At 33.0% G+C, this 27,455-nt stretch overlaps 2 protein-coding genes across 2 annotated transcripts in view; one reads left to right on the plus strand and one right to left on the minus strand.

Annotated features, from left to right (window-relative positions):
- The window catches only part of LOC133203486 (uncharacterized), a 55,140-nt gene extending 44,846 nt beyond the window's left edge, over positions 1-10,294 (plus strand). The window contains exons 17-20 of the mRNA XM_061339262.1: positions 2,509-2,719; positions 6,173-6,260; positions 6,552-6,706; positions 10,186-10,294. Coding sequence (XP_061195246.1) covers positions 2,509-2,719; positions 6,173-6,260; positions 6,552-6,706; positions 10,186-10,274 — 543 coding nt within the window. The 3' untranslated portion in view covers positions 10,275-10,294. The remainder of the gene's footprint in view (positions 1-2,508; positions 2,720-6,172; positions 6,261-6,551; positions 6,707-10,185) is intronic.
- Positions 10,295-23,082: 12,788 nt separating this feature from the next.
- Positions 23,083-27,455, minus strand: part of LOC133203487 (uncharacterized) — a 31,830-nt gene continuing 27,457 nt past the window's right edge. Inside the window, exons 17-21 of the mRNA XM_061339263.1 lie at positions 27,420-27,455; positions 24,440-24,650; positions 23,775-23,862; positions 23,437-23,588; positions 23,083-23,349 (exon numbers count right to left, since the gene is read on the minus strand). The exon at positions 27,420-27,455 is cut by the window's right edge and continues 228 nt beyond it. Of these exons, the coding sequence (XP_061195247.1) occupies positions 23,264-23,349; positions 23,437-23,588; positions 23,775-23,862; positions 24,440-24,650; positions 27,420-27,455 (573 nt within the window). The 3' untranslated portion in view covers positions 23,083-23,263. The remainder of the gene's footprint in view (positions 23,350-23,436; positions 23,589-23,774; positions 23,863-24,439; positions 24,651-27,419) is intronic.

The raw sequence follows: 27,455 nt of genomic DNA on the forward strand, positions 1-27,455 counted from the left end.
TTTGTGTGTAATGGAAGTAGTAATCTATGTCGGAATCTATGTAATTTTGCTAACTTTCTCACGAGGGGATGCCCCGATTTCGGTGACCTAATTCGTAATTTCAAGCATTAGATTGAAAATAATTTCACAGGAATTGTTGCACTGCATTTGCTATTGAAGATCACCTCTTGCCATCTCATATATTTTAAAATGAAATATTCAAGCTAAAACGTCCTTTCGAACAATACAGGAGCAGAGTATACACGGACCTCTAAAACATCAGAGTTTGGATCAGGTGCCATGGAGGAGTAAGCATCCCCTGCCCACCAGTACATGTAACACCCACCGTGTGCTCGTTGTCATAATTGCGAAATTATTGTTGTCATTAGTGGTTATGATGACGCATAATTCATGATACAATTTAATTGTTAGAGAACAAAATTCCATTCATAATACAATATTTTATATTGTTAGTGCTAATACATACATGGAGTCCGTCTGTCTATATTTGTCTTTGAAGTTTAAGTGGGATAAAAACTTAAATAATGCAAAACTAAGAGAATCAGATAAATAAGAAAAATAATGCTGATATCCTGTTGGCATGCCACAAAAAAAACTATTATTTATTCAATTTATTAGGTTAGAAGGTATAATTTAATGCCAGCACTACTCTTTGTAAAAGAATTAGAGAAACATTTGAAAGTCAATCTGGATTAAACAAAATGAAACGAGACTTGAATATAAAAGAAGATTAAGGTCATTGTGTGAAAATGTTTGACTACTATTCCTAAGTTTATCTTCTAGGAATTTGGAATGATAGCTCAATGATTTTAATAAGGCTAATTTTTTTTAAAAAACGTTTTATACAATAAGTCAATTATATACTATCGTAATGATTCCCACCTTAGATTAAAAAAAAAACCAAAAAAAAAAAAAAAAAAACCCCTGACCTTCTCCTGTCAGTCATTGACATCTTCCTGTCTCCCCCTGACTTTCTCCTATGATCCCCTGGCGTTGTCCCTGACTATCCTGTCTACTTCTTGACGTCCCCTGACTTTGCCCCTGTTACCAATGTCTAAGCCCTGATGTCCCCTAACATTCTTTTACGTCCCTTTCAACTCCCTGACGTCCCCTGACTAAGTCCCTGACCCTCCTATCCACTCCCTGTCGTCCCCTAACATTTATTTTGATCCAGAAAAAGGATTAAAATTTGGTCTTGTTGCTATTTACTTGTGAGAAATACGCTACTCTTAGCAATTTTAAAGTTTTGTGATAATACAGATTCAGTAAATAGTTATTTGTTTGAATATTTTAAGTATTTTTTTGATATGATTGTAATTGATTGTTTTAGTTTAGTACAAGTAGTTTTCTTTTAAATGAATCTTGAGGAATATAAATTCCAGTTACTTTGAAAAGAATGCATTACCAATTTATTGCGTCTTGTGTAGCATAAATGGCATGTAAATATATTTCTATTTATTTATTTGTTTATATATTCACATGTATTTATTTGTTTATTTATTTATTTTCTAATTTATTCATTTAATCTATTCATTTATTTTTTTTATATATGGTTGCTTTATTCAATTAGTAATTAATCAATTAATGTTATATATTTGTTTAATTTGCTAATTCAGTTATTTTCAGTCTATTCAGTTTATTTTTATTTATCTATTAATTATAATTAAAGATTAATTAATTATAATCGATTTATCTATGTAGTTCCGCAAAATAAATCGAAAGGTAAAACAAACTATGCTTCAAACTATTTTAAAGCATATTTACATTTCTTTTAATTCTTTTAATTTCAAAATGGGTATCCAAACAATCGTCTTATTACACACAGTCAGAATTCTGAATTGGTTTTATTACTACGTTTACTTTGGTACAAATAAAAGAAATGTTCCTCAAAAATTGTCACGTTTGTGAAAATAATTCCGAGTTGTTGATAGTTGACCAATCACTCAGGGTACACAGACCAGACACCTATTGTCCTTTTTACTGACCTCTATACACTGTTTAATCTGTGGCAGCACGACCGTATCTACTCTGCAGGTGTTATTTCTTTCACAACCGAGACAAGTTCTTGAAGAATTTTTTTACCAAAGTAAAAGGAGCAATAAAACAAATTCCTGATTCAGATTGTGTGTAATGAGATAATGATTGTGATACCCATAGAATTAAAAATAATTCAAATATGCTTAAAAATAATTTGAAGCATAGTTTTCCTTTACCCAGAGATTGTTTATGATGAACTACACAAATTGAATTAAATTAAATTATTCAATAAATTAAAATAAATGACATAAATAAAAATCAAGTAAGTAAAAATTCTAAATAAATTAATCTATTTAATGATAAGTAAATAAAACAAGTATGTCTTAACCAGAGGGAGACAGGAAAATATCAGGGACTGACAGGGGAACGTCAGGGTTTCTTTTTTTGGAATCTAAGAAAAGTTACTACAGTAGTGATACATTTCGTATACTAAAATTCTAAAAGTATTTATATGTGAAACTATATTTTCAGCTTCTAAATCTGGCGAGGTTCTTAATTACGATTGCATTCTTTGTGCTGGGTGTAGGAATCTTTTTCGAGGCTCTTTTGGTTCCGGACAATCCAGATCTTTTCCCTGGGGAATGGTATGAATGGCGTATCTGGAGAATTATCTACTTTCCTTACTACCAGTACTTTGGAGAAACCTTTGAAGAAACAATTGGCATACAAGTCGAGAACGAAAGTAACGTATCTTTACATCTCTTTGCATGTTCCGTAAGTTACACGTATTCCATTTAATCCATAGAAGGTAAGAGGTTTAAAATTATTTTCTTGGTTCCTGTCTACATGGGGAATAAATAAGGCAGCAAAATGGTTGATGCAGCTTTTAATCACTATATCATTATTCTTTCTTGTAGTAATATCAAGCAGAATTCATTCAAGAAACTGTTACATGAAAAGAAGTCTCTTGCTGTTGCCATTACTTCAACATTTACGATTAACAATATTAACAACATTCATTTTTATACTACGTTGATTCGTTATATCCCCTTGAACACGAAAATAGAGATATCACAGAGTCTGACACATTTTTTTTCATTTGGATATTTTTCAATAAAAAGACGTTAATGGCAAACTTACAACAAAACTCTATGTAAAACGCGATGACTTCAACTTTTCCATCATCATCTTCCCTTAATAATGTAGCAATATACCATTATCACCTGCGTATGGGTCGCCCGCATGTCGCAGTTATAAGCGTTAGCTTATGAATCGCGGAGGTCCCTCATCGCAGTAGGTGCTGGTACGAAAAAGATCTCTCACTGCTCAATGGCCCTAAGTTCCGGGTATAGGTCAAACTTTGTAGCTCTCCATCGGCAAATGGTGGAGTCTCAATATGAGCGAAAAATTCTCCAGAGGGACGTCAAACATCAAACAAAAACTTCCGTATGGATTTTATGTCTTCCAACTTATTCGATACACAAGAGCATGCTCTACGTACTAACAATTTCTAAAACGAGGCAAGATACTATCAAATAAATTGATGAAAAAAGAATATCAATAATCTCCCTTAAAGTCAACATGTCGCAAATTCTATGACATTGTCATCAAATACAATCAATCATTATGTCAAGTGTTCATTGACATTTTAATACAAATTGTAAGGATATTATTTTTTAAGCACCCCCTGTTGACCGGCCACACCCGCCGTGAGCCCTATGTATTGTTCAGATGGACGGAAGTTTCCGTAGTCAAATTCAGTATAAAAACATAGGCCTAACAATTGGTATGAAATGTCAGCCAAAATACGACCCAAAGGTATTGTTCATTAAAACGATGTTGTTTTTTACTATGGTTTTTCATAACGACCATTTTAACGACTAAGTTGGTCATATACTGAAATGATAAAATATCTTTAAAAATCACCTCCTTTACTCCTGAATAAATAGGAGTAAGAAACAAAGTGTGTGTATGTTTTTGATTAGTATTTAGCTCTCCAAAACATTTTGAAATTCATGAACGAATAATTCAAAGTTCAAAGTCCAAGCGGGGGTTCACTTTTTCATGTATTTCATTTTTTTATTATACCCCTCCCCCCGCAAACGAAGTTTGAGGGGGATATAGGAATCATCTTGTCCGTCTGTCCGTTCGTCAGTCTGTCTGTCTGTTTAGCTGTCTGTCTCTCCGTCTGTTAGTCTCTGCAAACGTGTCCGGTCCATATCTTTCTTACGGAGGAACATTAGAATAAAATACTTAAAAAAAATTGTACATATTTTTTCAATGAAATATATGGAGATAACGAACAGTATTCAAGCTCAAAAGTCCATTAAACATTACAAAATAGGTGCAGAGCAAACCCGGACCTCCAAAACATCAGAGGTGGGATCAGGTGCTATGGAGGAGTGAGCATCCCCTGCCGACCGGTCACACCCGCCGTGTGCTCCTTGTCATGATCGGGAAATAACGGGAAAATCCGTCGACAATTCAGAGTTTAAATAATGGCCTCACGATTAGTATGAAAAACGTCAGTCAGCATTTGAGTCAATGATAAATTGTATTTGCTGCCAAGGTCATTGTATCGACAATACAACTTACGAAATGATGACTTTAAACGAGACTGCTGATATTCTTGTTTCATCAACTTGTTTGTCAATAATTTACCTCGTTTTAGAAATTGTACATACGTAGAGCATGTTCTTGCGTATCGAATCAACTGAGAGATATAAACCCCGTAGGCAGGTGATGAACTTGACGATTTTAAAGTTAAAGTCTTCACGTTTATCATAAAGCTTAGTTGTTAGATTACCATTAACGTCTTTTTCAAGTAAAATATCCAAATATGAAACAGATGTGTCAGACTATGTATCTTTTATCTCAAGCTCACCGGGATATATCGTATCGACATAAGAATGGAAATAACAATTCTTAAAAGTGTTTTCTTCTTATCACGTATAAGATTTTGGACAAATTCTGCTTCATATGAATACAAAAAAGGTCTACTAGTAACGGGGCGCAATTGGTGCCCATGGGAATTCCAATAGATTATTGGAAGACCTGGTCTCCAAAAACCACATAGATATTGTCAATCAGAAACTCAAACATCTTTTTAATGTCAACTTCATAATACTTGTGTGTACAATCAGAATGTTTTTTAACAAAATAATGTTGCAAATGTCCAGTGACAAGGTAAGTAATTTACGAGTTCCATTTTTATTGAAAAAGCAGCGGTCAATGATATCAAAAAAGCGTGGATTTTAATTTATCGTGAGGAATGGTTGTGTATAAAGTTGAAAAGTCGTAAGTTTTTAAACTGTTGATTTTGGTAAAATCTTGTGATTTCAAATTTTCCAAAAGTTCCCTGGGATTTTTAAGTATCCGTATCTGATTCACACCACTTCTCGAATATATTGTTGCACAGTACTCTTGATGTTTCCTCTTCAATGTATTAAAGAACAATGTTATTATTAGTACTGATGTTTTATTAGGCTGCACCTTAATTTCATTCATAAAAAAATCTGATGGGCAATTACCGGTGATTTCACTTTAAATGTTTAAACAAGTTGTGAACACCTCTTAGATCCATCAAATACTAGTATTAGTGACTTTACACCTTCTCCGAAAATTCTTTTCGGGGTATTTGTCCAAATTGAACAGTTCTAATTTACATCTTGTAAAGTAAAATTAAAATAAACTAGTATGTCTAGATCTGCGATTGCTAGCATCCCAAACAGCGCCAATACATATTTATCACTTGAGGTAATTTTTCTACTGATGGAAGAAATATACCTCGTTCGATGTGTGAAAAAAATTTGTCCAACCGTTTCCATGGAAATGGTTGAAATTTAAAGAAGTTTAAACAAAAATCGGAAAACTGAAGTTGGTGTTCATTATTGGTGTGAAGTTTAATAAAGATTATCAAATCCATATGTGTGACCTCTCGTACATGGACAAAATTTGACACTTTTCTAATTATTTCAAGGACAACAGTGGTCATTTTGAAAAATTAAAATGTTTAGCACACAACAAGTGTTACTAAATATCTTTTTTTGAAAACTGTCATTAGGATTATCCAAGTTATCTCCGAGAAAATGCTCGGACAAAATTATAGGTCCAGCAATAACAATATATCTCCTCGACCTACGTTTGGGATGAAATTTTTATAAATATTAAAGAGTTAAAACGGTCTGCATTTCAGAGGTTGATTGGAGTGTAAAGGGAATAGCAGCAATACATATGATGGTGGGGAATCTTCTCATCGTTAACTTGATTATCGCCCTTTTTACGTAAGTGTTCTAAAAAGTATTCTATATCCTCGAATTGACTGATCATTAGAACAAAAATATCTTGTTCTGGAATTTTTTTAATTTTTTTTATTTTATCTATTGCAACTTTGAGTTCTGGAACGTTATCGGATTTTACATATAGATTTCTGTGTCAATCTTCTCATTTGTGTTGCAGGTTTCTTAGAAATAATCAAGAAATCCAACGAACTATGTTTATTTTGAATTAAATAACATCTAACACAACATGATTCGTAAATTCTAATCAAATAGCCTTTTCAACTCTCATTACAGGACAACTTATGAGAAAATTCTGAAAAAGTCTCGACTTGTTTGGCAGTTTGAAAGGTATCACGTTATTGAGGATTTTAGACATAGGACATTTTGCAACCTTGATTACATCATTCCAGTGCGCGGGATTTTATACCTATGCAAAAAGAGACGCAAAGGTAAGCCTTAAAAGGGATAGAATGCACTTTACCGATACGACCGCTATTTTGATTTTGGATCCGAGCGTGAGATGGTGCGACGACAAAACTTAGCAAAGTGTCAACTTTCATGGGCGCCGCCATTTTGTTTATACTGGAAGCAAGAAAAACAGAGACCAGCGGCGTTGGAGCGATAGAAATAGAAAAAGCAGGAGTTTGGGGAGGCAGCCCCCAGTATAAGAAAAATACTTGCAACATTGAAATACCTTATATGCTATCACTAAAAAAAGTCAACACTCACGTTAGGATTTTTCTGTGTTTGAATTCAGTAGTGCGAGAGGAGTCATCTGCTTTTTGTATCTACAAACTCCCTTGATTAGTTTTAAGATCTTCCTGGTTCTTGGATTTATCATCAGCGTCATTCGTATATTTTTTTTCTGATGCAATACTCCACTAACTTATTTACTTAGTCCTCTTAGGGCTTTGAGCACATAAGGCCTGCATCAAGGACCTCTATCTCTGTCTGTCTGCTAACATTTGATCTACCATGTCCTGATCTTTCCTCTCTTTTTCCACTGAACGTCGCAATGTCTCCTTATTCGCCCTCTGTTTCGCTCTTCTGGTGGAGTCCATCATAAGGCTGCCCTTGGTATATCTGATGTTTCCATTCTCAGGACATGACCAATCCATTTCCATTGTTTTTCTTTGATCTGGTCGGATATGGCAGCTGTTTGTATTCTTTCATACATCTCTTCATTGCTGATTTTGTTTGGCCATAATATTCTACGGAGGCATCTTGTTTGGAAGGTATCTAGTTTTTGAGTGATGTTGTTCGTCATCTTTTCAGGCCTCAAATCCATAGAAGAAGACTCCAATAACATTTGTTTTGAATATCCTTAGTTTGCTTTTGCTTCCGATAATTGAAGATTCCAGTAGGTTTGCAAAGGTGACACGGGCTTTTGCTAGTCTATTCTACTCCACTAAATAGCTATCATAATGCTGCTTGTGTGTTCCGGTCTTAGGTAAGGATTTCTTGACGGCATTGCAGGTAGACTCGACCAAATTTGCGCAGGCTCCGGTTTCCTTATTCTTTAATCAATGGAATAGTTAATTGTTAAATGTGCGTAGCACTCACTCTTAAGACAGGTTTATGCCTTCCAACAATAAAATGAAATTGTTGTTTCCGTGTAGACAAACGTTTTTTATGGAATCAGGGTATCCGCACTTCCATCGGCTATAACTTGAAAAAAAAAAACATTTCTGGGACTTTGTCTGTATTCCTTCAAATACCCAGAATCCGTCCACCCTCTTTCCTCTTTGAAATTTTCACTTCCCAAGATTTTTTTCATCACTTTCAACGTATTTCCAAGCCAACCAATTTTTTCACTGTCTAGTTGCGATACACAAACACGTACTTCCCTGGCAATTTTTTTTCCAATCGACAATTATATATTTGCTCCCGATTTTAAGTTCCCTGCATATGAAATTATCTGGAAATTCGTATACTAAATAATATTTCAATCTCAACGCTTGCTCTAGAAATAGATGTGTCCCAGAAAACCTACATTTTGTAATGGATATTTTCTTATTGCATTTGCGATTGCTGTAGCGCCAGAAAACAAAGACACCTCTTCCACCAAATTTATGAGGGGTGATCAAAAAGTTCGCAAACCAATTGAATTACTTTTTTTAGAGAAATAAAATGAGGTTTCAGTGTTCATTGATTTTTAAAGTAGTACTCTCCAATTTTAATGCACATCTGTCGTGATTCTGCCCATGCGTGAATCAAGTGATCCAGGCGGTCACGTGACATGCTCCGTAGCGGTCTGTTCACAGAAGCTAAGAGATTTTTCCTAGTCTTATATGTCTTACGATGCAAGTTATTTTTTATAACAAGAACAGACCATCTGTCAGAAATGGCCAAATTTCGGCAATAGGATGGTGGATAAGGATATTCCTTCCCAGTATTAGCATGTGACCATCACAACCCGAGTCCTCTGTCTCGGGAGCGTCATTTATCCAATGTGGATAAAGTATGGGCGCCTTCTTTTTTGCAAATCTCATATGTTTAAAGTCTAAAGTAAACGATATTTTAGAGATTTAATAATTATATTGTTGCTCAGATATTCAACTATTTTTCTAATTGTAACTTAGCGATCTTTCAAAACAAATTGCTTAACTAAGAACACATCTTTTTATTGGCTTGCTTTCACTGGGTAACAGAACAAACATCAGTTTTAACCATCTCCCTGCCTTCACTAAAACAACTAATCCAATTAATGATTGAACTTCTGGTAAGTCATTTCTCTTCATATACCTGGTACAAATTATCATATTCTACTGCAAATGAATTTCCGAGATATACGTTAAAATTTACAGCCGTTCGTTGCTCGAGTACGACTGAGTCAACCAGTTTTTGTCACAAGTCACCTACATGTTGACGTTTCACATTGTGACGTCACAAACAAGGAGCAAAACATTTTGTAACATCTCCTATTTATAATACATTTGTATGACTATATAATTTAATTCTGGTTGTAACGCTGTATTTGATTGGATAAAAAATTTACTTTATATCGTATAAAATGGGTTGCCTACGTCACAATGACTTGCGTCGAAAACGTATCGATCTGCCTGACGTTACATTTAAATTTTGTACAAATTGAAGTCATTTTTTAAAGACAATCATCTTTTTTTCTTACACTAAAGAACGAAAATTAAATTATAAGGAATGAATTTAATAGCTACCCAATTTATACGGTATAAAGTGGGTTGGAACAGTTTACGCTTTTTTATAAACCGCTTCGCGGTTTATAAAGCGTAAACTGCCCCAAACCACTTTATACCGTATAAAATGGGTAGCTATTAAATTCATTCCTTAAATGTGTACCAAATTTCATTCTGATCTGAATTGTGGTTTTGAAAATAAAAAGATAGTTCGCGAAATTTTTTATCATCCCTCGTAATGTACCTGTACTTCACAATCATTTTTGAAATATCCTGAAAGATGCAGCTACTGCACCAATCAATCAAAAACCTCTTTCTAAACAATTTCTTAATAATGAGGAAAGGCATGGTAAAATACGCTGTTTTTGATTTATTTACGTCATAACGTCATTTTGCTCTTAACTAATCAGAAAATGGTAAAAGAATCACATGGTTATCAACGACATGACTGTGGAATATAGTCGATAACTCGGGACATAGGGGTTTGTTTTGAAATCGTAAATAATTTGAATTTATATAGTTCGTTATATCAATACAAAAATGGCAAGGAATTCAAAAATCATATTATTTTGCCAATTTAAACAATATCGACAAGCTAACGCGTACCACATATATAGCGGTGAACCACGTGCTACTTCCTCTCTACATATCGGTAAAGTGCATTCCTACCCTTAAAAGCAGCATGATGAATTTAGATAGTTATTAATTATGAAAAAAAGATTATCCCAAACAAATTTCATTTGTTAAGACTTATGAAATCTTTTAATATTTAGAGTTTAACGTACAAGTTCACTTGAAACGTAATCGTGAAGGCCAGATTCTACAGTACATCATGGCCGGAAGATCCTCAGAGAATTTTTAGGAGAATAAGTGTGGTGAACACGTAAAGGAATTTATGAAAAACTTTTGTGCACAATTTTTCTCCAAGAGGTAATGTTAAGATCCTTGAGAAGAAGAAAAAAGTACACGTAAGAACATTTTTATCGTTCGTTTTCTTAATATATTCATATTTTATAAATTTGCTGATAAAGGTGAAGAAAAAAGTCAAACCAATCATTATTATTTCGGCTTTACAAGTTTCCTTTATTAGTAATTTCATTGTGAGATGATGACTTGCCAATTGTATACATAATGTTTTATTTCTGAATGATCTTCCGCTATATTAATCAGGAACACCTTAATTTATTAACTCGATGAAATACGCTGTAACAAATATCAGATGATAAAGATTAATGTACATGGGTTAATTATACTTTGTTAGAAAAAAAAAAATATCATGCTTTACGATAATTTGAATCCACCACTTCTTAAGGGAAAGAAAAAAAACATAAAGACTCAAATTCAAAAACACACCAGTTTTTACCTTAACATATGAACTACGGTTTACAGTATGAGTAATCTTTTTAGGTTTTACTTTGTAAAATTGTGACGCAATCTTTTAAAATTTTGTATACATATGATGTAATCTTTCAGGGTTTTTTTTTAATAATTATGTCGAAATCTTTTTGGATTTAATTTTTATTCGTGTCACGTAAAATCAAAGTTGACTTTGTATTTCAGTCGTATTTTTAAAGGTTTTGCTTTGTATGTCGAGATTTGATCTAAAAGTAATGTCACATGTGCTATAAAAAATTTAATAATCCAAATTTTTATCAAAACTTTATATACTATTAACTCTATCTATTTGTCACCCAAGTGGTGGCATCTCCATATGAGTGGAAAAAAAACCAGAATTAGGTTAAACAACAAACAAACCTCTATCTATTTTGAATTTTGCCCTAAAATGGCATTTAAATATATGCAATACTTAATAAAACATTAAAATAACCACAACAATGGGTCTATTACGGTAACAATGTATCGAAGTCCTTACGACGTTTCACTTCGACACTCATTGATGAATCGGATGATACACAAGAATAACGCAAAATATAATGACTTAAAAAAAAACATTTGGACAAAGTTTTTAAAATTATTTTAATACTACAACTCCAATCAACACGGTTTATAGCAAAATTGCAGTAAAGATAATTAAAAAAAATTATAAGATTATTTACTGACAGTTTTTTTCTGCCAACTAGTTTCTATAACTGGAAGAAGAAAATGATAACATTATTGCTGTTGACAAAAATTATTAATAATACTGTGCTTTTCTTAATATTTCAAAAAAGTATTTCATATGTTTGGAAATTTACGGGCAAAATTTTACGTAAATAGGGGTATTAGTACGTCAAATTTTACGTAGATAGGGGTATTAGTACGTCAAATTTTACGTAGATAGGGGTATTAGTAGGTCTAATTTTACGTAGATAGGGGTATTAGTACGTCTAATTTTACGTAGATAGGGGTATTAGTACGTCTAATTTTACGTAGATAGGGGTATTAGTACGTCTAATTTTACGTAGATAGGGGTATTAGTAGGTCTAATTTTACGTAGATAGGGGTATTAGTAGGTCTAATTTTACGTAGATAGGGGTATTAGTACGTCTAATTTTACGTAGATAGGGGTATTAGGACGTCTAATTTTACGTAGATAGGGGTATTAGGACGTCAAATTTTACGTAGATGGGGTATTAGGACGTCTAATTTTACGTAGATAGGGGTATTAGGACGTCTAATTTTACGTAGATAGGGGTATTAGGACGTCTAATTTTACGTAGATAGGGGTATTAGGACGTCAAATTTTACGTAGATAGGGGTATTAGGACGTCAAATTTTACGTAGATAGGGGTATTAGTACGTCAAATTTTACGTAGATAGGGGTATTAGGACGTCAAATTTTACGTAGATAGGGGTATTAGTACGTCTAATTTTACGTAGATAGGGGTATTAGTACGTCAAATTTTACGTAGATAGGGGTATTAGTACGTCAAATTTTACGTAGATAGGGGTATTAGTACGTCAAATTTTACGTAGATAGGGGTATTAGGACGTCTAATTTTACGTAGATAGGGGTATTAGTAGGTCTAATTTTACGTAGATAGGGGTATTAGTAGGTCTAATTTTACGTAGATAGGGGTATTAGGACGTCTAATTTTACGTAGATAGGGGTATTAGTAGGTCTAATTTTACGTAGATAGGGGTATTAGGACGTCTAATTTTACGTAGATAGGGGTATTAGTAGGTCTAATTTTACGTAGATAGGGGTATTAGTAGGTCTAATTTTACGTAGATAGGGGTATTAGTAGGTCTAATTTTACGTAGATAGGGGTATTAGTAGGTCTAATTTTGCGTAGATAGGGGTATTAGTAGGTCTAATTTTACGTAGATAGGGGTATTAGTAGGTCTAATTTTACGTAGATAGGGGTATTAGTAGGTCTAATTTTACGTAGATAGGGGTGTTAGTAGGTCTAATTTTACGTAGATAGGGGTATTAGTACGTCTAATTTTACGTAGATAGGGGTATTAGTACGTCTAATTTTACGTAGATAGGGGTATTAGTAGGTCTAATTTTACGTAGATAGGGGTATTAGTAGGTCTAATTTTACGTAGATAGGAGTATTAGTACGTCTAATTCTGTTGATATCATTTGATTATTAAAGCAGTTGTGACGTTACTTTTGCATCAATCCTTCTATTTTGATGTAGTCTATTTAGGTGTACTTTGTAAAACTATTATTAATCTCTTAGGGTTTCCCCTATATAATTATGATGTAAATCACGTTTTTTCCATTGTATCTATCATTAAGTCAAATGCTGATGGACGATATATCCCAGTGAGCTTGAAATAAAAGATACTGTTCGTTATCACCATATATTTCATCACAGAGTCTGACACATCTGTTTCATATTTGGATATTTTACTAGAAAAAGACGTTAATGGTAACATAACCACAAGGCTTTATGATAAACGTGATGGCTTTATACCCTTATAAAGCAATATAGCCTTATCACCTGCATATGGAGAATATATATCTCAGTTAATTCGATACAAAAGAGCATGGTCTACGTATGAACAATTTCTAAAAAGAGGAGAGTTATTGACAAACAAGTTGATGAAACAATAATATCAACAGTCTCGTTTAAAGTTATCATTTCGTAAGTTTCGTAAGATCGATACAATGACTTTGTCAGCAAATACAATTTATCATTAAGTCATATGCTGACTGACGTTTTTCATACTAATTGTTAGGCCATTATTTACACTCTAAATTGTCGACGGATTTTCCCGTTTTTTCCCAAACATAACAAGGAGCACACTGCGGGTGTGACCGGTCGGCAGGGGATGCTCACTCCTCCTTGGCACCTCATCCAACCTTTGATTTTTTTGGAGGTCCGTGTTTGTTCTGCTCCTGATTTGTATTGTTTTAATGGAGTTTGAGCTTGAATACTGTTCGTTATCTCCATATTTCATTAAATTGTCGTTGACGACCTCCGTACATGTATGTAATATTTAAACGATCTACGAAAGGAAAAACAAATTGTGTAAAAAGGCTTTCATATTGACACACTTTCTGGTTTGTGAACAACGTATAAGGGTTATCAGGATCCTTTTTCTCAAATCAAGCTGAGCTATCACACGCATCCTCTCGGGCATTTCAGTCCGAGATCGGAAAGACCCGAGTGGACAAGAGAATAGACTGGTTCTCTGACCCTGGATACAGAAGACAAACAATTTTGTAAACAGATCAGAAGTATCGCTTTGACAAAGCATACGCGCGCGCGCTCAGGTTGCGTAAGATTTTTTGTAACAACGTAATGTAATCATGTAGCATATATGCTAACCACTTAAAAAGTCGACGTAGTTTAATAATTTTAGAAAATAAAAAAATACAATAACACATGTGAGAGAAATCGATTCAATCTGTCTAAAAGTTGAAATATGCATAAAGAATATTATGAACGGGATAATGCTGAAAGACTAAATAAACAATACAAATTTTGAAAAAACAAAAGTGGGACTATATGTAGGTGCCATAAAGGTGTTGCATCCCTTGTCGAAAATTTAAAATTTTGTACCGCATAAGTTGATCGCTTATGTTGCACCGGGAAGTATATGTCCTTATGATATCTATAAATGATCGAAATTTTTCCAACACACACTCTCTCTCTTTTTCTCGCTAATTTTATCTTTTTGATCAGAAGGAAATCAAACATGAACCCCATATTAAGTTGCTGATGTTAATTCTCAGGAATGATATTGTTTCTTCTCGCTATTTTTATCTTTCAAGATATCATTTAGATATTCACACACATTACCGGTACAATTGCAACTTCTCGAGTCTTTCCGGCAAGCAGAAAAACAACCTCGGCTGTGTAATGTCAGCACCCATGGTAACCTCTTTTTCTTAAACATTAAACATCTCTGTAGTTCGGAGCTAAAATTTATTTAATGCAAAGATATTACCTAAAATATATTTTAGAAGGGACACTAAACTTTGTCTTTCCAATACTTTATTAAAAAGGAAGCGACTCCATTTTGTTTAAAATTTTAACATCTGGTTATGTAAATACATTATGAGTTGATATGACGGGGAAAGTTTAATTACTTTAACATTCCTTTCATATGACAAGTAGAATTTTCTTTTTTTACGTTGATGTTAGATAAATATATATTATTATAACAGTAACTTGATCCGAAGAGTTGTATCGCGTCAAGTTGACAGGCGCGGATCATCAGATCAAACGAGACGCGAAGCGTCGAGTTTGATCTGATGATCCGCGCCTGTCAACGAGACGTGATACGACTCTTCGGATCAAGTTACTGTTATAATGATAAATTTATTATATACCCCTTTCCAACTAGCAAAATATAATAAAAGGAAGCTTTTTGGATCAATTACATAACTTTTATCCATTAAACAATCCATTTTGTAAAGGAACTTTTTGATACGCGAGAATGAAAACGTCATTTATCTGTGTACTACGTCATCAGTTTCAGAGAGGGGTGATATGGATTCAGAAAACCACAGTGTGGTGATCCGGAACGTCGGATCACACCGTCACATGATTGCATAAATTCAACAGTAAAACTGAGTGACAAACAGTTGGGTATATAATAATGATGTATATATTGTAGTTTTGAGCTTCAATGGCTATTATGATGGTGACCATTTGAAATATTTTATTGATGTTCCTTTTTTCCTCTCTGATATGCAACGTATTCAAACAATAACAAAAAGAAGAATGTAACACGTTACACATCCGTACACAGAGTTAGAATTTATAAAATGTGTTTATATTAGAGTGGCACAAGTGATTAATAAAGAGAAATTGAAGATATTCTTCATGAATCTATTAGAAATTTATGTCCTCTGATAGAATCTTGCTGAGGGATAGTTTGTAAAATAGCCTACGAGGGGTAATCAAAAAGTTCGCAAACTAATTGAATTACCTCCATAAAAGAATTAAATTAGATTTCAGTGTTCATTATTTTTTAAAGTAGTCCTCTCTGATTTTAATGCACATCTGCCACCGTTCTGCCCATGCGCGAATCACGTGACTCACTCGTTCGCATGACATGCTCCGTGACGTTCTGTACACAGAAGCTAAGAGGCCTTTCCGAAGTTATATTTCTTATCATGCAAGTTATTTTTCATAACATGAACAGTCCATTTGTCAGAAACGGCCAAATCTCGGAAATAGGATGGGTGGATAAGGACATCCTTTCCCAGAATGAGCATGGTGACCATCATAACCCGAGTCCTCTGTCTTAAGAACATCGTTTATCCAATATGGATATAGTATAAGTGCCTTTTTTTTATCATATCTGATGTTAAGGAAGCTCTAAACACTAACAAAAAGTGCTTTTTGGACTGGGAGAAAAATATATCAGATAAAGGTGTGCATATTGAGTCTATTTAGTTCACTTTCAACATAGGGTACCTGCCTTATTTCTGCAATAAAAATGTTCAAAGACAATGGACTATTCGTAAGCAAAAATCACTGTTGTTTACTGACATTGGGAAAATTAATGGAAATAATGAATTCTGTTACTTATTCTTAGTCTAATATAAGGCTAAGAATATTTTAATCTATTACAAATTGTGCTATTAACGGTAAATAATTAATTTTTCTATCTTACTTCTAAGGGCAGATCACTCTAACCGCATAAAACTACCCTATAGGTAGAACTCTTTAGTGTGCAGTGTTTAGAGCTTCCTTGAAAGACTAAAGTAAACGATATTTTAGGGATTTATTTATTACGTTATTGTTAAAATATTTAACTGTTTTTCTAACTGTCACTTGGCGATCTCTCATAACAAATTGCTCAACTAAAGACATATTGAAAACTGCCATTTTTCAAACTTTATGGCATATTGCCATTGTAACCATACACAAAGCAACCAATTATTACCTGGTTTGGAATAACGATTTCAAAGACTTTCATCTTAGAGAGTTGGAGAAATTCTGAGACCATGCGTACCACAGCTTCTATATAAAATAAAGTCATTACAGAGACTGGCTCTCAAATATATTGTTGAATAGTTTCAATATCCTCTTTACAAATGTTGCAGAAAACAATGTTAATTTTTTTGAGAAAGAAACTAACATTAAGAATTCTATGAAGAAGTCGGTATTGAAACCACTGTACAGAAGAATCAGTTGTTTTCTTGAAACACACTAAAATATCTTTTATGTGTATATTAGTCACTCCATGAGGAGACATCTCTACATTCCACTTTGAAATTGCTGTAGGCTTCATACAATTTTGACGTTGTAATTTTTGTATATTCAAATTAAAAAAAAATAGTTTCAAAAACTTTCAAAGACTTTTGAAAGGGCTATATTTACACAGTTGATACATTTCTTTGAAAATATATTCCATCCCTATTTATCCGCTTTTCGGCCAGGTTATTGACGTTATACTGTTTAAATGAAAATCGTTGAATACTGGGAAAAATCCATTGATGATAATAAGTTTACTGCTGCAGTGTTTAATGATTTTTCAAATGCCTTTGATTGCTTACCACACAAACTATTGCTGATGAAAATTTATGACCTCTCAGACTCTGCTTTATCTGTCAGATGGGAGACAATGTGTATGAGTACGGAATATTTTTAGCACATTTAAAGATATATATAAGGGTGTACCCCATGGTTCTATAATATTAGGCCCTGTTCTTTTTAAAAAATTTTACCTGACATTTTTAGCTTTGTTGATGACGGCATGTTATATAACTAAACTGATGACAATTCATTGTCTCATTCAGACTCTGATTTGAGCAAAGTTATTAAAGTTTTAGAAGACGATAGTCTTAATCTAATAAATTAGTTCTCAAGCAACCACATGAAAGCAAATCCAGAAAAAATTCAGGCACTCTCAATAGCAAATAAAACCTGCAAAAACATTACTTTCAACTTGGATGGTATTAATGTAAAATGTGAGGAAGAGATTGATTGATTGTATGTAGTTTAACGTCTCAATTTGAGAATTTTTCACTCGAATAGAGACGTCACCATATACCGCTGAAGTGCTTCAAATTTAGACCTTTACTCGGCACTTAGGACCATTGAGCAGTGAGGGATCTTTATCGTGCCAACGCCTGCCGTGACACGGGGCCTCGGTTTATAAGGTCTCATCCGAAGGACCCGCAACTTTCACTTCAAAGCGCCGAGCGCCTGGCGAAGGAACAGTTGCTACCTATCTTATATCGAATTAGGTCAGTCACGGCCGAGATAAGAACTGACGGTCTTCCGATCACGGAGCGCTCTGCCGACTGAGCTACCGTGACGGTTGTGAGGAAGAAGGTAAGCTCCTGGGTGTGACAATTGATAGCCAATTAAAATTTAAAAGCCGTATTTAAAACATATGCAGAAAAGTAGCAAGACAACTTAATGTATTGAAACGGTATCTAAATACCTTATCAAACTAGGCAAATTCACCATTTATTATTCTTTTATTCTGAGTAATTTTAATTACTGTCCTGTTGCATGACATTTTTGTGGGAAAAATAACACAAGAAAAATACAATTTTAAAAAACGAAAGCATTGCTTATCTGTCTGATCTATTCACTTATAAAGAAACATGTTCTAAGAAAAGTAATACAGTACAGGTACCTAAGGTAAGAACTGCTAAATATCGTATACACTCTTTTAGAAATGCAGGAGTCAAACTCTGGAATGAACTCCCAATCTACAATAAATCACTTTAAAAGTATTATTAATAACTGGAATGGAGATTCCTGTAAACGAGTCTTCTGCAGATTTTAAATCTAAGTTTCATATTCAGTTACTTTTCTTTTAGTTTTCAAGTTTGCAATGTTCTGTTTTTATGTTCAGTATGTTTGTTCATTTTAATGAGTAAATTTGCCATAAATTTACAATATTATAAAGTATATCTTTTAATTAAGCTAAAGTGCTTTTTCATCTTTTATACAATAATATAAGATTATAAATTATCCTTAGTAGAGTATGTGCCATATTGACCTTTCATTCTTATTTATCATGATGTATTGTCCAATGTAAATGCATGCTATATATTTTGTCTCTTTCTCTGTGTGTAAATTATGTCTGTTGTGCTGCGTGCCATTATAGTTTTAACTATGTTTATATGTGTATATTGTCATATATGTATTTTACGTATATATCTTACTAATCATGTCGGTCAAAAGCTCTAAAGGGCTTATGTTATTTGTTTGAAATTCCGGCTTAAAATAAAAATTTCTGTGTCTGATTCTGATGACTCCTGGAAACTCAGAAGTAAAGGAAAGGATTTTAAATATATTATGCAATTTCAATAATGATCAACTCTCCCTAAATCTTAAGCCTTAAAGTTAGAGTACATGAATCTTTTAATAAGATAAGAGTTCATTGGTAATCGCAAACATGTACCATGGTAAAGAAGACAATGAACTGCATAATCAGGTATTTTAAATATATGATCATCCCTGCCTACCCTGGGATTGGAAAAACAGAATTTAAACATTTTGGTGAAAGACACTCACGAGCTATCAAAATCATACCCACTTTTTGACTGCTTAATGCCAAAACACAAAAATGCGTTATTGTGGGATTTTGGCTGAAACCCTTAGTTTAACGGAGAGGGGGACCATATTTTTTTTTATATGATTCTTTCTAATTATATGCTGCATATCAAATTTTTGAAACTGGGTATTCTATTCAAAATACAGTATAAAAATGTTCAACATTTCACGACGAATGCACGACGGACGACCACAAATGAAAACAGATAGCAATAGGTCACATGAGTGACTTAGTCTACTTGAAGATAACTCTTTTAGGTCAATACATGTACCATTAAAGTATAAAAATGTTCAGCATTTCACGACGAATGCACGACGGACGACCACAAATGAAAACAGATAGCAATAGGTCACATGAGTGACTTAGTCTACTTGAATATAACTCTTTAAGGTCAATACATGTATCATTGCTTCTGTGGATCAAAATGGAATTTAATGTCAACTATGTGGACTATGCAAAAAGAAAGAGCTTTTCAATTACTTTTGTTTTCTAAGTGTATGCCCATTGTATCATCAAAGGTTTCTCCAAAGTACTGGTAGTAAAATATTCTACAGATCCCTCAAACGTGCCAGTCCCCAGAAACAGTTGTCGTTCGTCCCGAAATAAGAGAGCCTCGAAGAAGATTCCAACGCCCAGTACAAAAAATGCAATCGTGATCAAGAATCGCTTGACATTAAAAAGCTGAAAAGATAAGTTTTTTTTTTAAATTTCAACGTAAGTCCGACATATCATTTTTCAATTTGTTTATTAAATTGACCTTTTCTGTACTTTAAATTATCTTAGTGAAAAAAGATTTCCATAAAATCATACTATCTTTCTCAAAGAATAGACATGGGTATCACTTTTTTCGAATACCATGAGGTCATAGGGGACATTAAAGTTACTTATGAGTCCCTCCTACTTATGTTTTACCTAATAAGTACTTTAAATATAAATTTGAAAAAGGTAGACATTCTATGATTTCATTTTTTTTTCTTTGTTTGCCATCACCTCATCACCTTCATCAATCTTTTTTTTAAAAAAAAACTTTTAGAGTACTATAGAGAAAATTGGAAAGATAAAAAATAATTTGCGGAGATATATTCATTTTACTCGTTTAAACATGTATTTCCTTATGTTTATTATTTAAAAAAAAAAGTTGTTTTTATCATCTGTTCTTCAATATTTATCAAATCAACATTTGAGGGAGACAAACAGTGGGTACCATGTTTAATGAAAACACAAATTCTTTAACCAGGTAAGATTTACAATACACATACATAGAAAATATATTTCAAACAGAAAGATTTTAAGATATTTTTGCAGCTGGATTCCTGGAACTCTTAACCAGGAAGCATTAATCACATTTAATGAAAGCAAATGTCTTCAAAATTCTTGAAGTCTTTCGACTAGAAGAAGCTCTAAAGTTGAAAGTGCCTATTGATAGCCAGGGGTACAATTACTATAACTGCTCTTCCAAAGTGTTGGGTTCATGAATTCATGAATTTGAATTTTTGAAGATGGCTCTCTGTCAATCACAGAAATATAAACAACAAGTGTCTTAACCCATGTTTTCAAAATAGTCTTTTAGTCTGAGAACCACTGTATAATATACAATGAGGAATTCGTTATAATGCTTTTAGGTCAAATGATTATCAAACTTGTGTTACAATTCCGCTCAGATTTTGAGTGCCCGTTTCAGAGAAGAAACAATAATAATCATAGAAACAAACTTGAACAAGAGCCCTGGGGGTCCGTTTCACAACAACATTGTAATTTACAAATAAAGTCAGTAAGTTAAGCTTTTCTAACACCTTGTCTACCCTATATAAGTTAAGCTTTTCTAACACCTTGTCTACCCGATATGTTTGATAAAATTACTGTCTAAAATGTCTTTGGATTCTGAAAATATTATATCATATTCCTTTTTCACATTTATGTAAAGACGAAACTAGTTTGCAAAAAACATATTTTTGTCTTAAATGTAAATTTCTTGTGTGTCATGTCAAAACTTAAACACTAAAAATACTGAATACCAGTAATTACAAAATTTTTATTTGAAGAGATATTAATATAAAAAGAAATAAAATGAAAGTTCGAAACAAAGATAAAAAAAAACAACAGTAAACATGATGATGTATATATTATTATATTTTTTTTTAAATTGGTGATGAAATAATGGACATTTCGAAACATCCATTTACAAATGCGTGAAATACAAAGTAGAATTAAAATTCCTATAAATATTGTCAGCGCTATCAATAGAGTTTTTTTTTCTCGAAAAGAAAAACAACCACATAATTAATTGTCAAAATAATCAAGTACCATTAAATATAAGTACATGTTTTAAAGATAATCCTGCATTTGTATGATCCCGTATTTATGACAGTGTATTACAGAAAGTTGATAAATCTAAATATTCATAATGAACAAGACAGAATGTCTATCCTTAATAACTTTTATAAGTATGTACTTCTGTAAAAATATGACAAATCATGAAGTGTCGACTTGATATATCCCAATTATCTTGAGATAAAAGACATCACAAAGTCTACCACATAAGTTTTATATTTGGATTTTTTTTTACTGATTATAGCTATAGCTCAAAGGCAAAATAAATTGTATAACAAACATGACTTCAGCTTCTCCATCTTCCACTTTCCTTATTTATATAGTAACATCCCATGGTCACCTGCATATGGTGCTTAAAACTCCCAAGTTATTCGATACCCACGAGCATGCTCCGAGTACGATTAAATTTTTTACAGATAAGTTGTTGTTCCACAACATTGTTTAAAGTCAGCATTTCGTAAATTCTGTGGTCGTTATAATGACCTTGTTAGCCAATATAACCTGTCATTAGGCCGTATGTTGGCTGACTTGTTCCTACCAATTGTTAGACCTTTGTTGACTACGGAATGTACCGTCTATTTGATCTATTCATGGCGGGTGTGACCGGTCAACAAGGGATAAATACTCCTTTAGGCACCTGATCCCACCTCTGGAATCTCTAGATGTCCATGTTTTATGAATGCTCACAAATTTGTGTTGTTAATAGATCGATTATTGTTCATTGTCTTCACCTCGTTGTTTTACATCTCCACTATATTAAGGACATACGCCACGTACCTTACCTACTGAAAAATCTCTGCATTTAAGGACATACGCAACGTACCTTACCTACTGATAAATCTCTGCATTTAAGGGCATACGCCACGTATCTTACCTACTGATAAATCTCTGCATTTAAGGGCATACGCCACGTATCTTACCTACTGATAAATCTCTGCATTTAAGGACATACGCAACGTACCTTACCTACTGATAAATTTTCAAGATATTCTGAATTTAATATTATAGTGCCATCAGATATTCGTAGACGAAAAATCAGCATGCATTACCAGGGGTTTTGAAAAGATATCAATTGATGAAAATTCTTGTATAATTCAAAGAAAAATAAACAAAAATTACTAAACATATATTCTAGATGTTTTGTTTATCCAAATATGTTTTAGAAGAAATGTACAACAGCATATATAGACATTAAAATGTAGCACACAGTTCCTTTAAGTATTGGAACTCTTCAACTCCAGGGAAAAAGACAATAAAGTTCAAACTACGTTGTGTATGTGCTTTAAAACTCTAAAATTCATCAACAAGAAGAATGTTGACCAATTGTTAGATTGACAAACTATTGATACAAGAAGCTTAAATGTTTTGATGATTAACAAAAATACTTCTTTAATCATTCCCTAATCAATCATGACAGAGCAACAAAAAAAAAATCTTCAATCACAAATGCATAAAATTATTTGTTGAAAGGAGAAATATACTTATGTTCCATAAAATTATGTACATGTTCAAGACAACTGTTATACAGATTAAAAAATGAACCTGTCACAGAGACATAGGTCTATTGGTTTGAATGTTATGTGTTGGTCATTCTCATTTCTCCAGGGATCTCCCAGCCATGATATACTGAAGAACCTGGCGTTCGCGCTCACGTTTCAATTCCTTTTCCACATAAGAATCTAAAAATTAAGAATTCAAATGAATGGCAAAGAAAATTTAACGCATCTACATTATTTGAGATCATAAATTTTATAATATTAAATTACATTCGTGTCTCCTAGTGCAGTGTTTCATTAGGGGAAATGGATTGATGAAATGAAGGTTTCCAAATGCCCTGTGTCTGAAGTCCTGAATCACGTGGTACCTTTCATACTGCCAAATGAGTCCAGATTTCTGAAGAACTTTTTCATACGTTGTCCTGATTTGAGAATTAAATTGAAAAAAAATTGAAAATTTGAACATTTTCTGATTATGAAAGTAAATGTGTTCACATTATCTACATGAAAAGTTAGGGCTCGTTACAGGAAACTATATAAAAGGATAAGGATGGATTAGTTTTAAAAGAATTTTTAGAAGTTTTTAAAATTCTCATCAAAATACTCACGTAAAAAGGGCGATAATTAAGTTCACGATGAGAAGATTTCCCACCATCATATGTATTGCCAAAACGGCTTTCACGCTCCAATCAACTTCTGACATAAATCAAAGTTCCTTTTTTAATATATGTGAAGTATACATATATTTTGTTTCTATCCTTGCATGCAGCATTCTTTTTTCATTTTGCAAAGCATCAATCCAAGTAAACGTAATACACTATATCGAAAATATAGAAATAAACGTAATAAAAGGATGAATGGGGGATCTTATGTTCCGACACTGAACACAAATGCTCGTTTTAACATTCAAAACTTTGAATTTGGACTTATATTTTAAACTCTTAAGAATTTCTGTTATAATTACAATTTAAAAATACATATGCTATAGTAACCGTAGATGGCTTCAAAATTTCCTTCAAATGTTTATTAATCACTTACTGTAAACAGTTATAACGGTTTAACAAAATAGTACAATTTCTTTTTGGTAGAATTTAATAATACAAGAGACATATTCAGGAGAAGTCAATGAAGAAGTAATCCAGTAAATTCTCTTGATCGGATAAATATCTTTGTATGACATGGAAAATACAAAGTGGAAAGAAAAAGAGCAAATAAAATTAACAAGGCAGACATAAAATATGCATATAAGAAGAGAAATATCCGATAAAACTACCTTCGTTGCGTTTGTCTATGCCGAGAAAATCATCGAACACTTCTCCATAATACTGGTAGTATGGATAATATATGATTCGCCAGACCCGCCACTCATACCATTTCCCAGGGAACAGATCTTGCTCGTTCCGATGCACCAGAGCCTCAATGAAAATTCCTACCCCCAGCACAAAGAACGCAATTGTAATTAAGAACCGCATCAGATTAAGGAGCTGAAAATATAGATTCTTATGAATGCACATCAAGAATTTGGATATATTCAATGTATTGTAAATCCTTATGTCAAATGTCCCTCATGAAATGTTTTACAACTATGCTATGCATATTTAAAAATATATATATATTTTAAAAAAAAAACAGTGTATTTATCAGTTTTCAAGGTAATAAATTGATCCTTCTTTTATCTTCGTCACCTTTATTCTGGTTCTTTCATTTGTTAAGTATCATCTATTTTTCTGTCACTAAGTAATGCATGTAAATAATTATATCTTCCATCACAATAAAATTGGATGAAATTAGGAGTAAATTGCGTAGGGATGTGCGATTTTATCGGTATACCGGTATATCGTGAATTTTAATTGCGTGATGCGTATCGTGATACGGAGAATAAGATACAGGTATTTAGGTACATAGGTATAAATTCCAGAAATTATTCATTTATTTGTCCAATCTTTTGAATTACAATTACAGGAAGTGAATAATTGTTGAAAACGGTAAAAGAATGGCATTCTACATTGTAGCATCCAAAATTGCTTGATATTTTGTAAATAAAAAAGTGAAGTTTTTCCAGCATATTTTTCGAAAAAATTATGAACATTTATTTTTTCAAAATCATTGTAAAAATTGCTTGTAAAAATATCATGATATTATCGTGATATTTTGGGGAAAATCGTGTTATATCGCGATACGGAATTTTTGGCGATACCCATCCCTAAAATTGCGCCAGAGCTAAAGGGTCAAATCAATAACTGTGTTTTTATGGGCGTCTCTTTGTTTAGGATTATGCAAGGGTTGTTTGGTAAAATGGTAAACAAATCGTCCAAAGTTAGAAAAGAAATATGGTCTTTAACAGAAGTTTTTAATACGCGATATTTTTTAATTCTAAATTTGCATTTCTTCACCGGCAAGCGGTGGGGTCTAAATATGAGGAAAAAATTCTCGAAGGTAGGTCAAACAAACAAGCAAAAATATTTTAACAAGGATTTCCAAGCGAGTTTTCAACTGGGATTAGTTCACAAACGGAATCGTTGGTTTTTCATAAAAACGTTAAAGGACTTATCGCATGATTTTTCAGAAATCTTAATTTTATGAAAAATATTATCTACAACCTTGTTTATTAAAATTCTGAATACAATAAAAAGCATATTTTAAGAGATATTGAGAGTTGAAATTCAAATACGGCAATATGCATATTTCAGTCGGATTTCGGCGAAATACTGCTCTGACGTCATAGGCGACAATTCAGTGATAGAGAGATGAGAAGTTGCACACTATTTACGGAGTTATCAACGACAAATGCAGCTTAATTATGAAAAATGCTCAAAAAATTAATTCCTAACGTGATTTTCAATTACTATAGAAACATTAACTAGTTCTAACGTATAAGAATTTTGAGATATTTTCGTTTTTTATTCCAAACATTTAGAATCTGTAGCTCTGATTACGGCAATGTTTCGTGATCGGAAAATTATTTTTCAAGACCGCCATCCTTTACAAAACATATGAAGGCATACTTGCATAAATTAATATTATGTTAAAAACGAAGAATAACAAAGTTGTATAATATTAAATTTGTGAATCAGATAAGTTAATACATGTGATAAAATGACAAATGAAATTGTATTGTGATGGGGAGTTTCTTCGTCTTCGCCGTGTCTCCTTCGCTATCGTCACTGCTATTTTTACAATGTTAACGGATTTTTCAGATTATTTCTTGCTGACAATTCTAAAATATAAGGTTGGATACTAAATTTCATATCGATAAAATCAGAGATTTGACCGTCCATATCGCAGAAAATTCAGGTTGTATTGCGTATATTTTAGTAAGATTTACGTGAAAGCTGATCAGCCATTGTCGCCTTTGACGTCACAGGGTCACGTGATCGCTATCTATTTAACTTCGATTTTTAATTCAGGGGTTTTCATTTGAGTCAATAATTGATTAATTACCGTAGTTTATCCGCAGTAAAAACACAAAATTTATAAACTGTAGTCATAAGGAACGTTTTACGCTTTTAATTTCAAATAATTTAGAAACATGCGATAAGTCCTTTAATACCGCTTTTAGTTTTGTAAGTTTTCGGGTCATCCGAAAGTTTTGTTTTCCATTGGTCGTATTTTGGTTGTCATGTTTAGTATCAATTTCAATGCCGTTGTTCAATACTAAATTTAAAAGAGAACTGCTTTTAGCCTGGTCCATAGAGAGGGCTCACAGTGGTTTTACTGGAAAACAGGGGAATAATAACTCCTTTTAGCCTAGTCAATATAGAGGGCTCACAGAGGTATTACCTGTAAATAGAGAGGGCTCACAGTGGTATTACCGGTAAATAGAGAGGGCTCACAGTGGTATTACCGGTAAATACAGAGGGCTTACAGTGGTATTACAGGTAAATACAGAGGGCTTACAGTGGTATTACCGGTAAATACCGAGGGCTCACAGTGGTATTACTGGTACATACAGAGGGCTCACAGTGGTATTACTGGTAAATACAGAAGGCTCACTGTGGTATTACCGGTAAATACAGAGGGCTCAAAGTGATATTACCTGTAAACAGGGCAATGATGACTCCTCCAAAGCACATATGAACCCATCTCTGTTGTTTTAAGTTGCATATGTATTTGCTCTTATCACCTTCCATATTGTTTAAATGATTTATGATATCAATCATTATATTATATTACAAATATCTTAAGACAAAATTGATGTTATAAAATGGTTATAAAGCTTTTGAAGAAAAAAAGTATTCCTCAACTTTACCAACCATATGTTTTAGGAAAACGAAGGTAATTCCCGTGTA

Source organism: Saccostrea echinata, unplaced genomic scaffold (assembly GCF_033153115.1).
Source record: "Saccostrea echinata isolate AGI-Se365-2 ecotype Australia unplaced genomic scaffold, CSIRO_AGI_Sech_v1 ptg000051l, whole genome shotgun sequence".
NCBI lineage: Eukaryota > Metazoa > Mollusca > Bivalvia > Ostreida > Ostreidae > Saccostrea > Saccostrea echinata.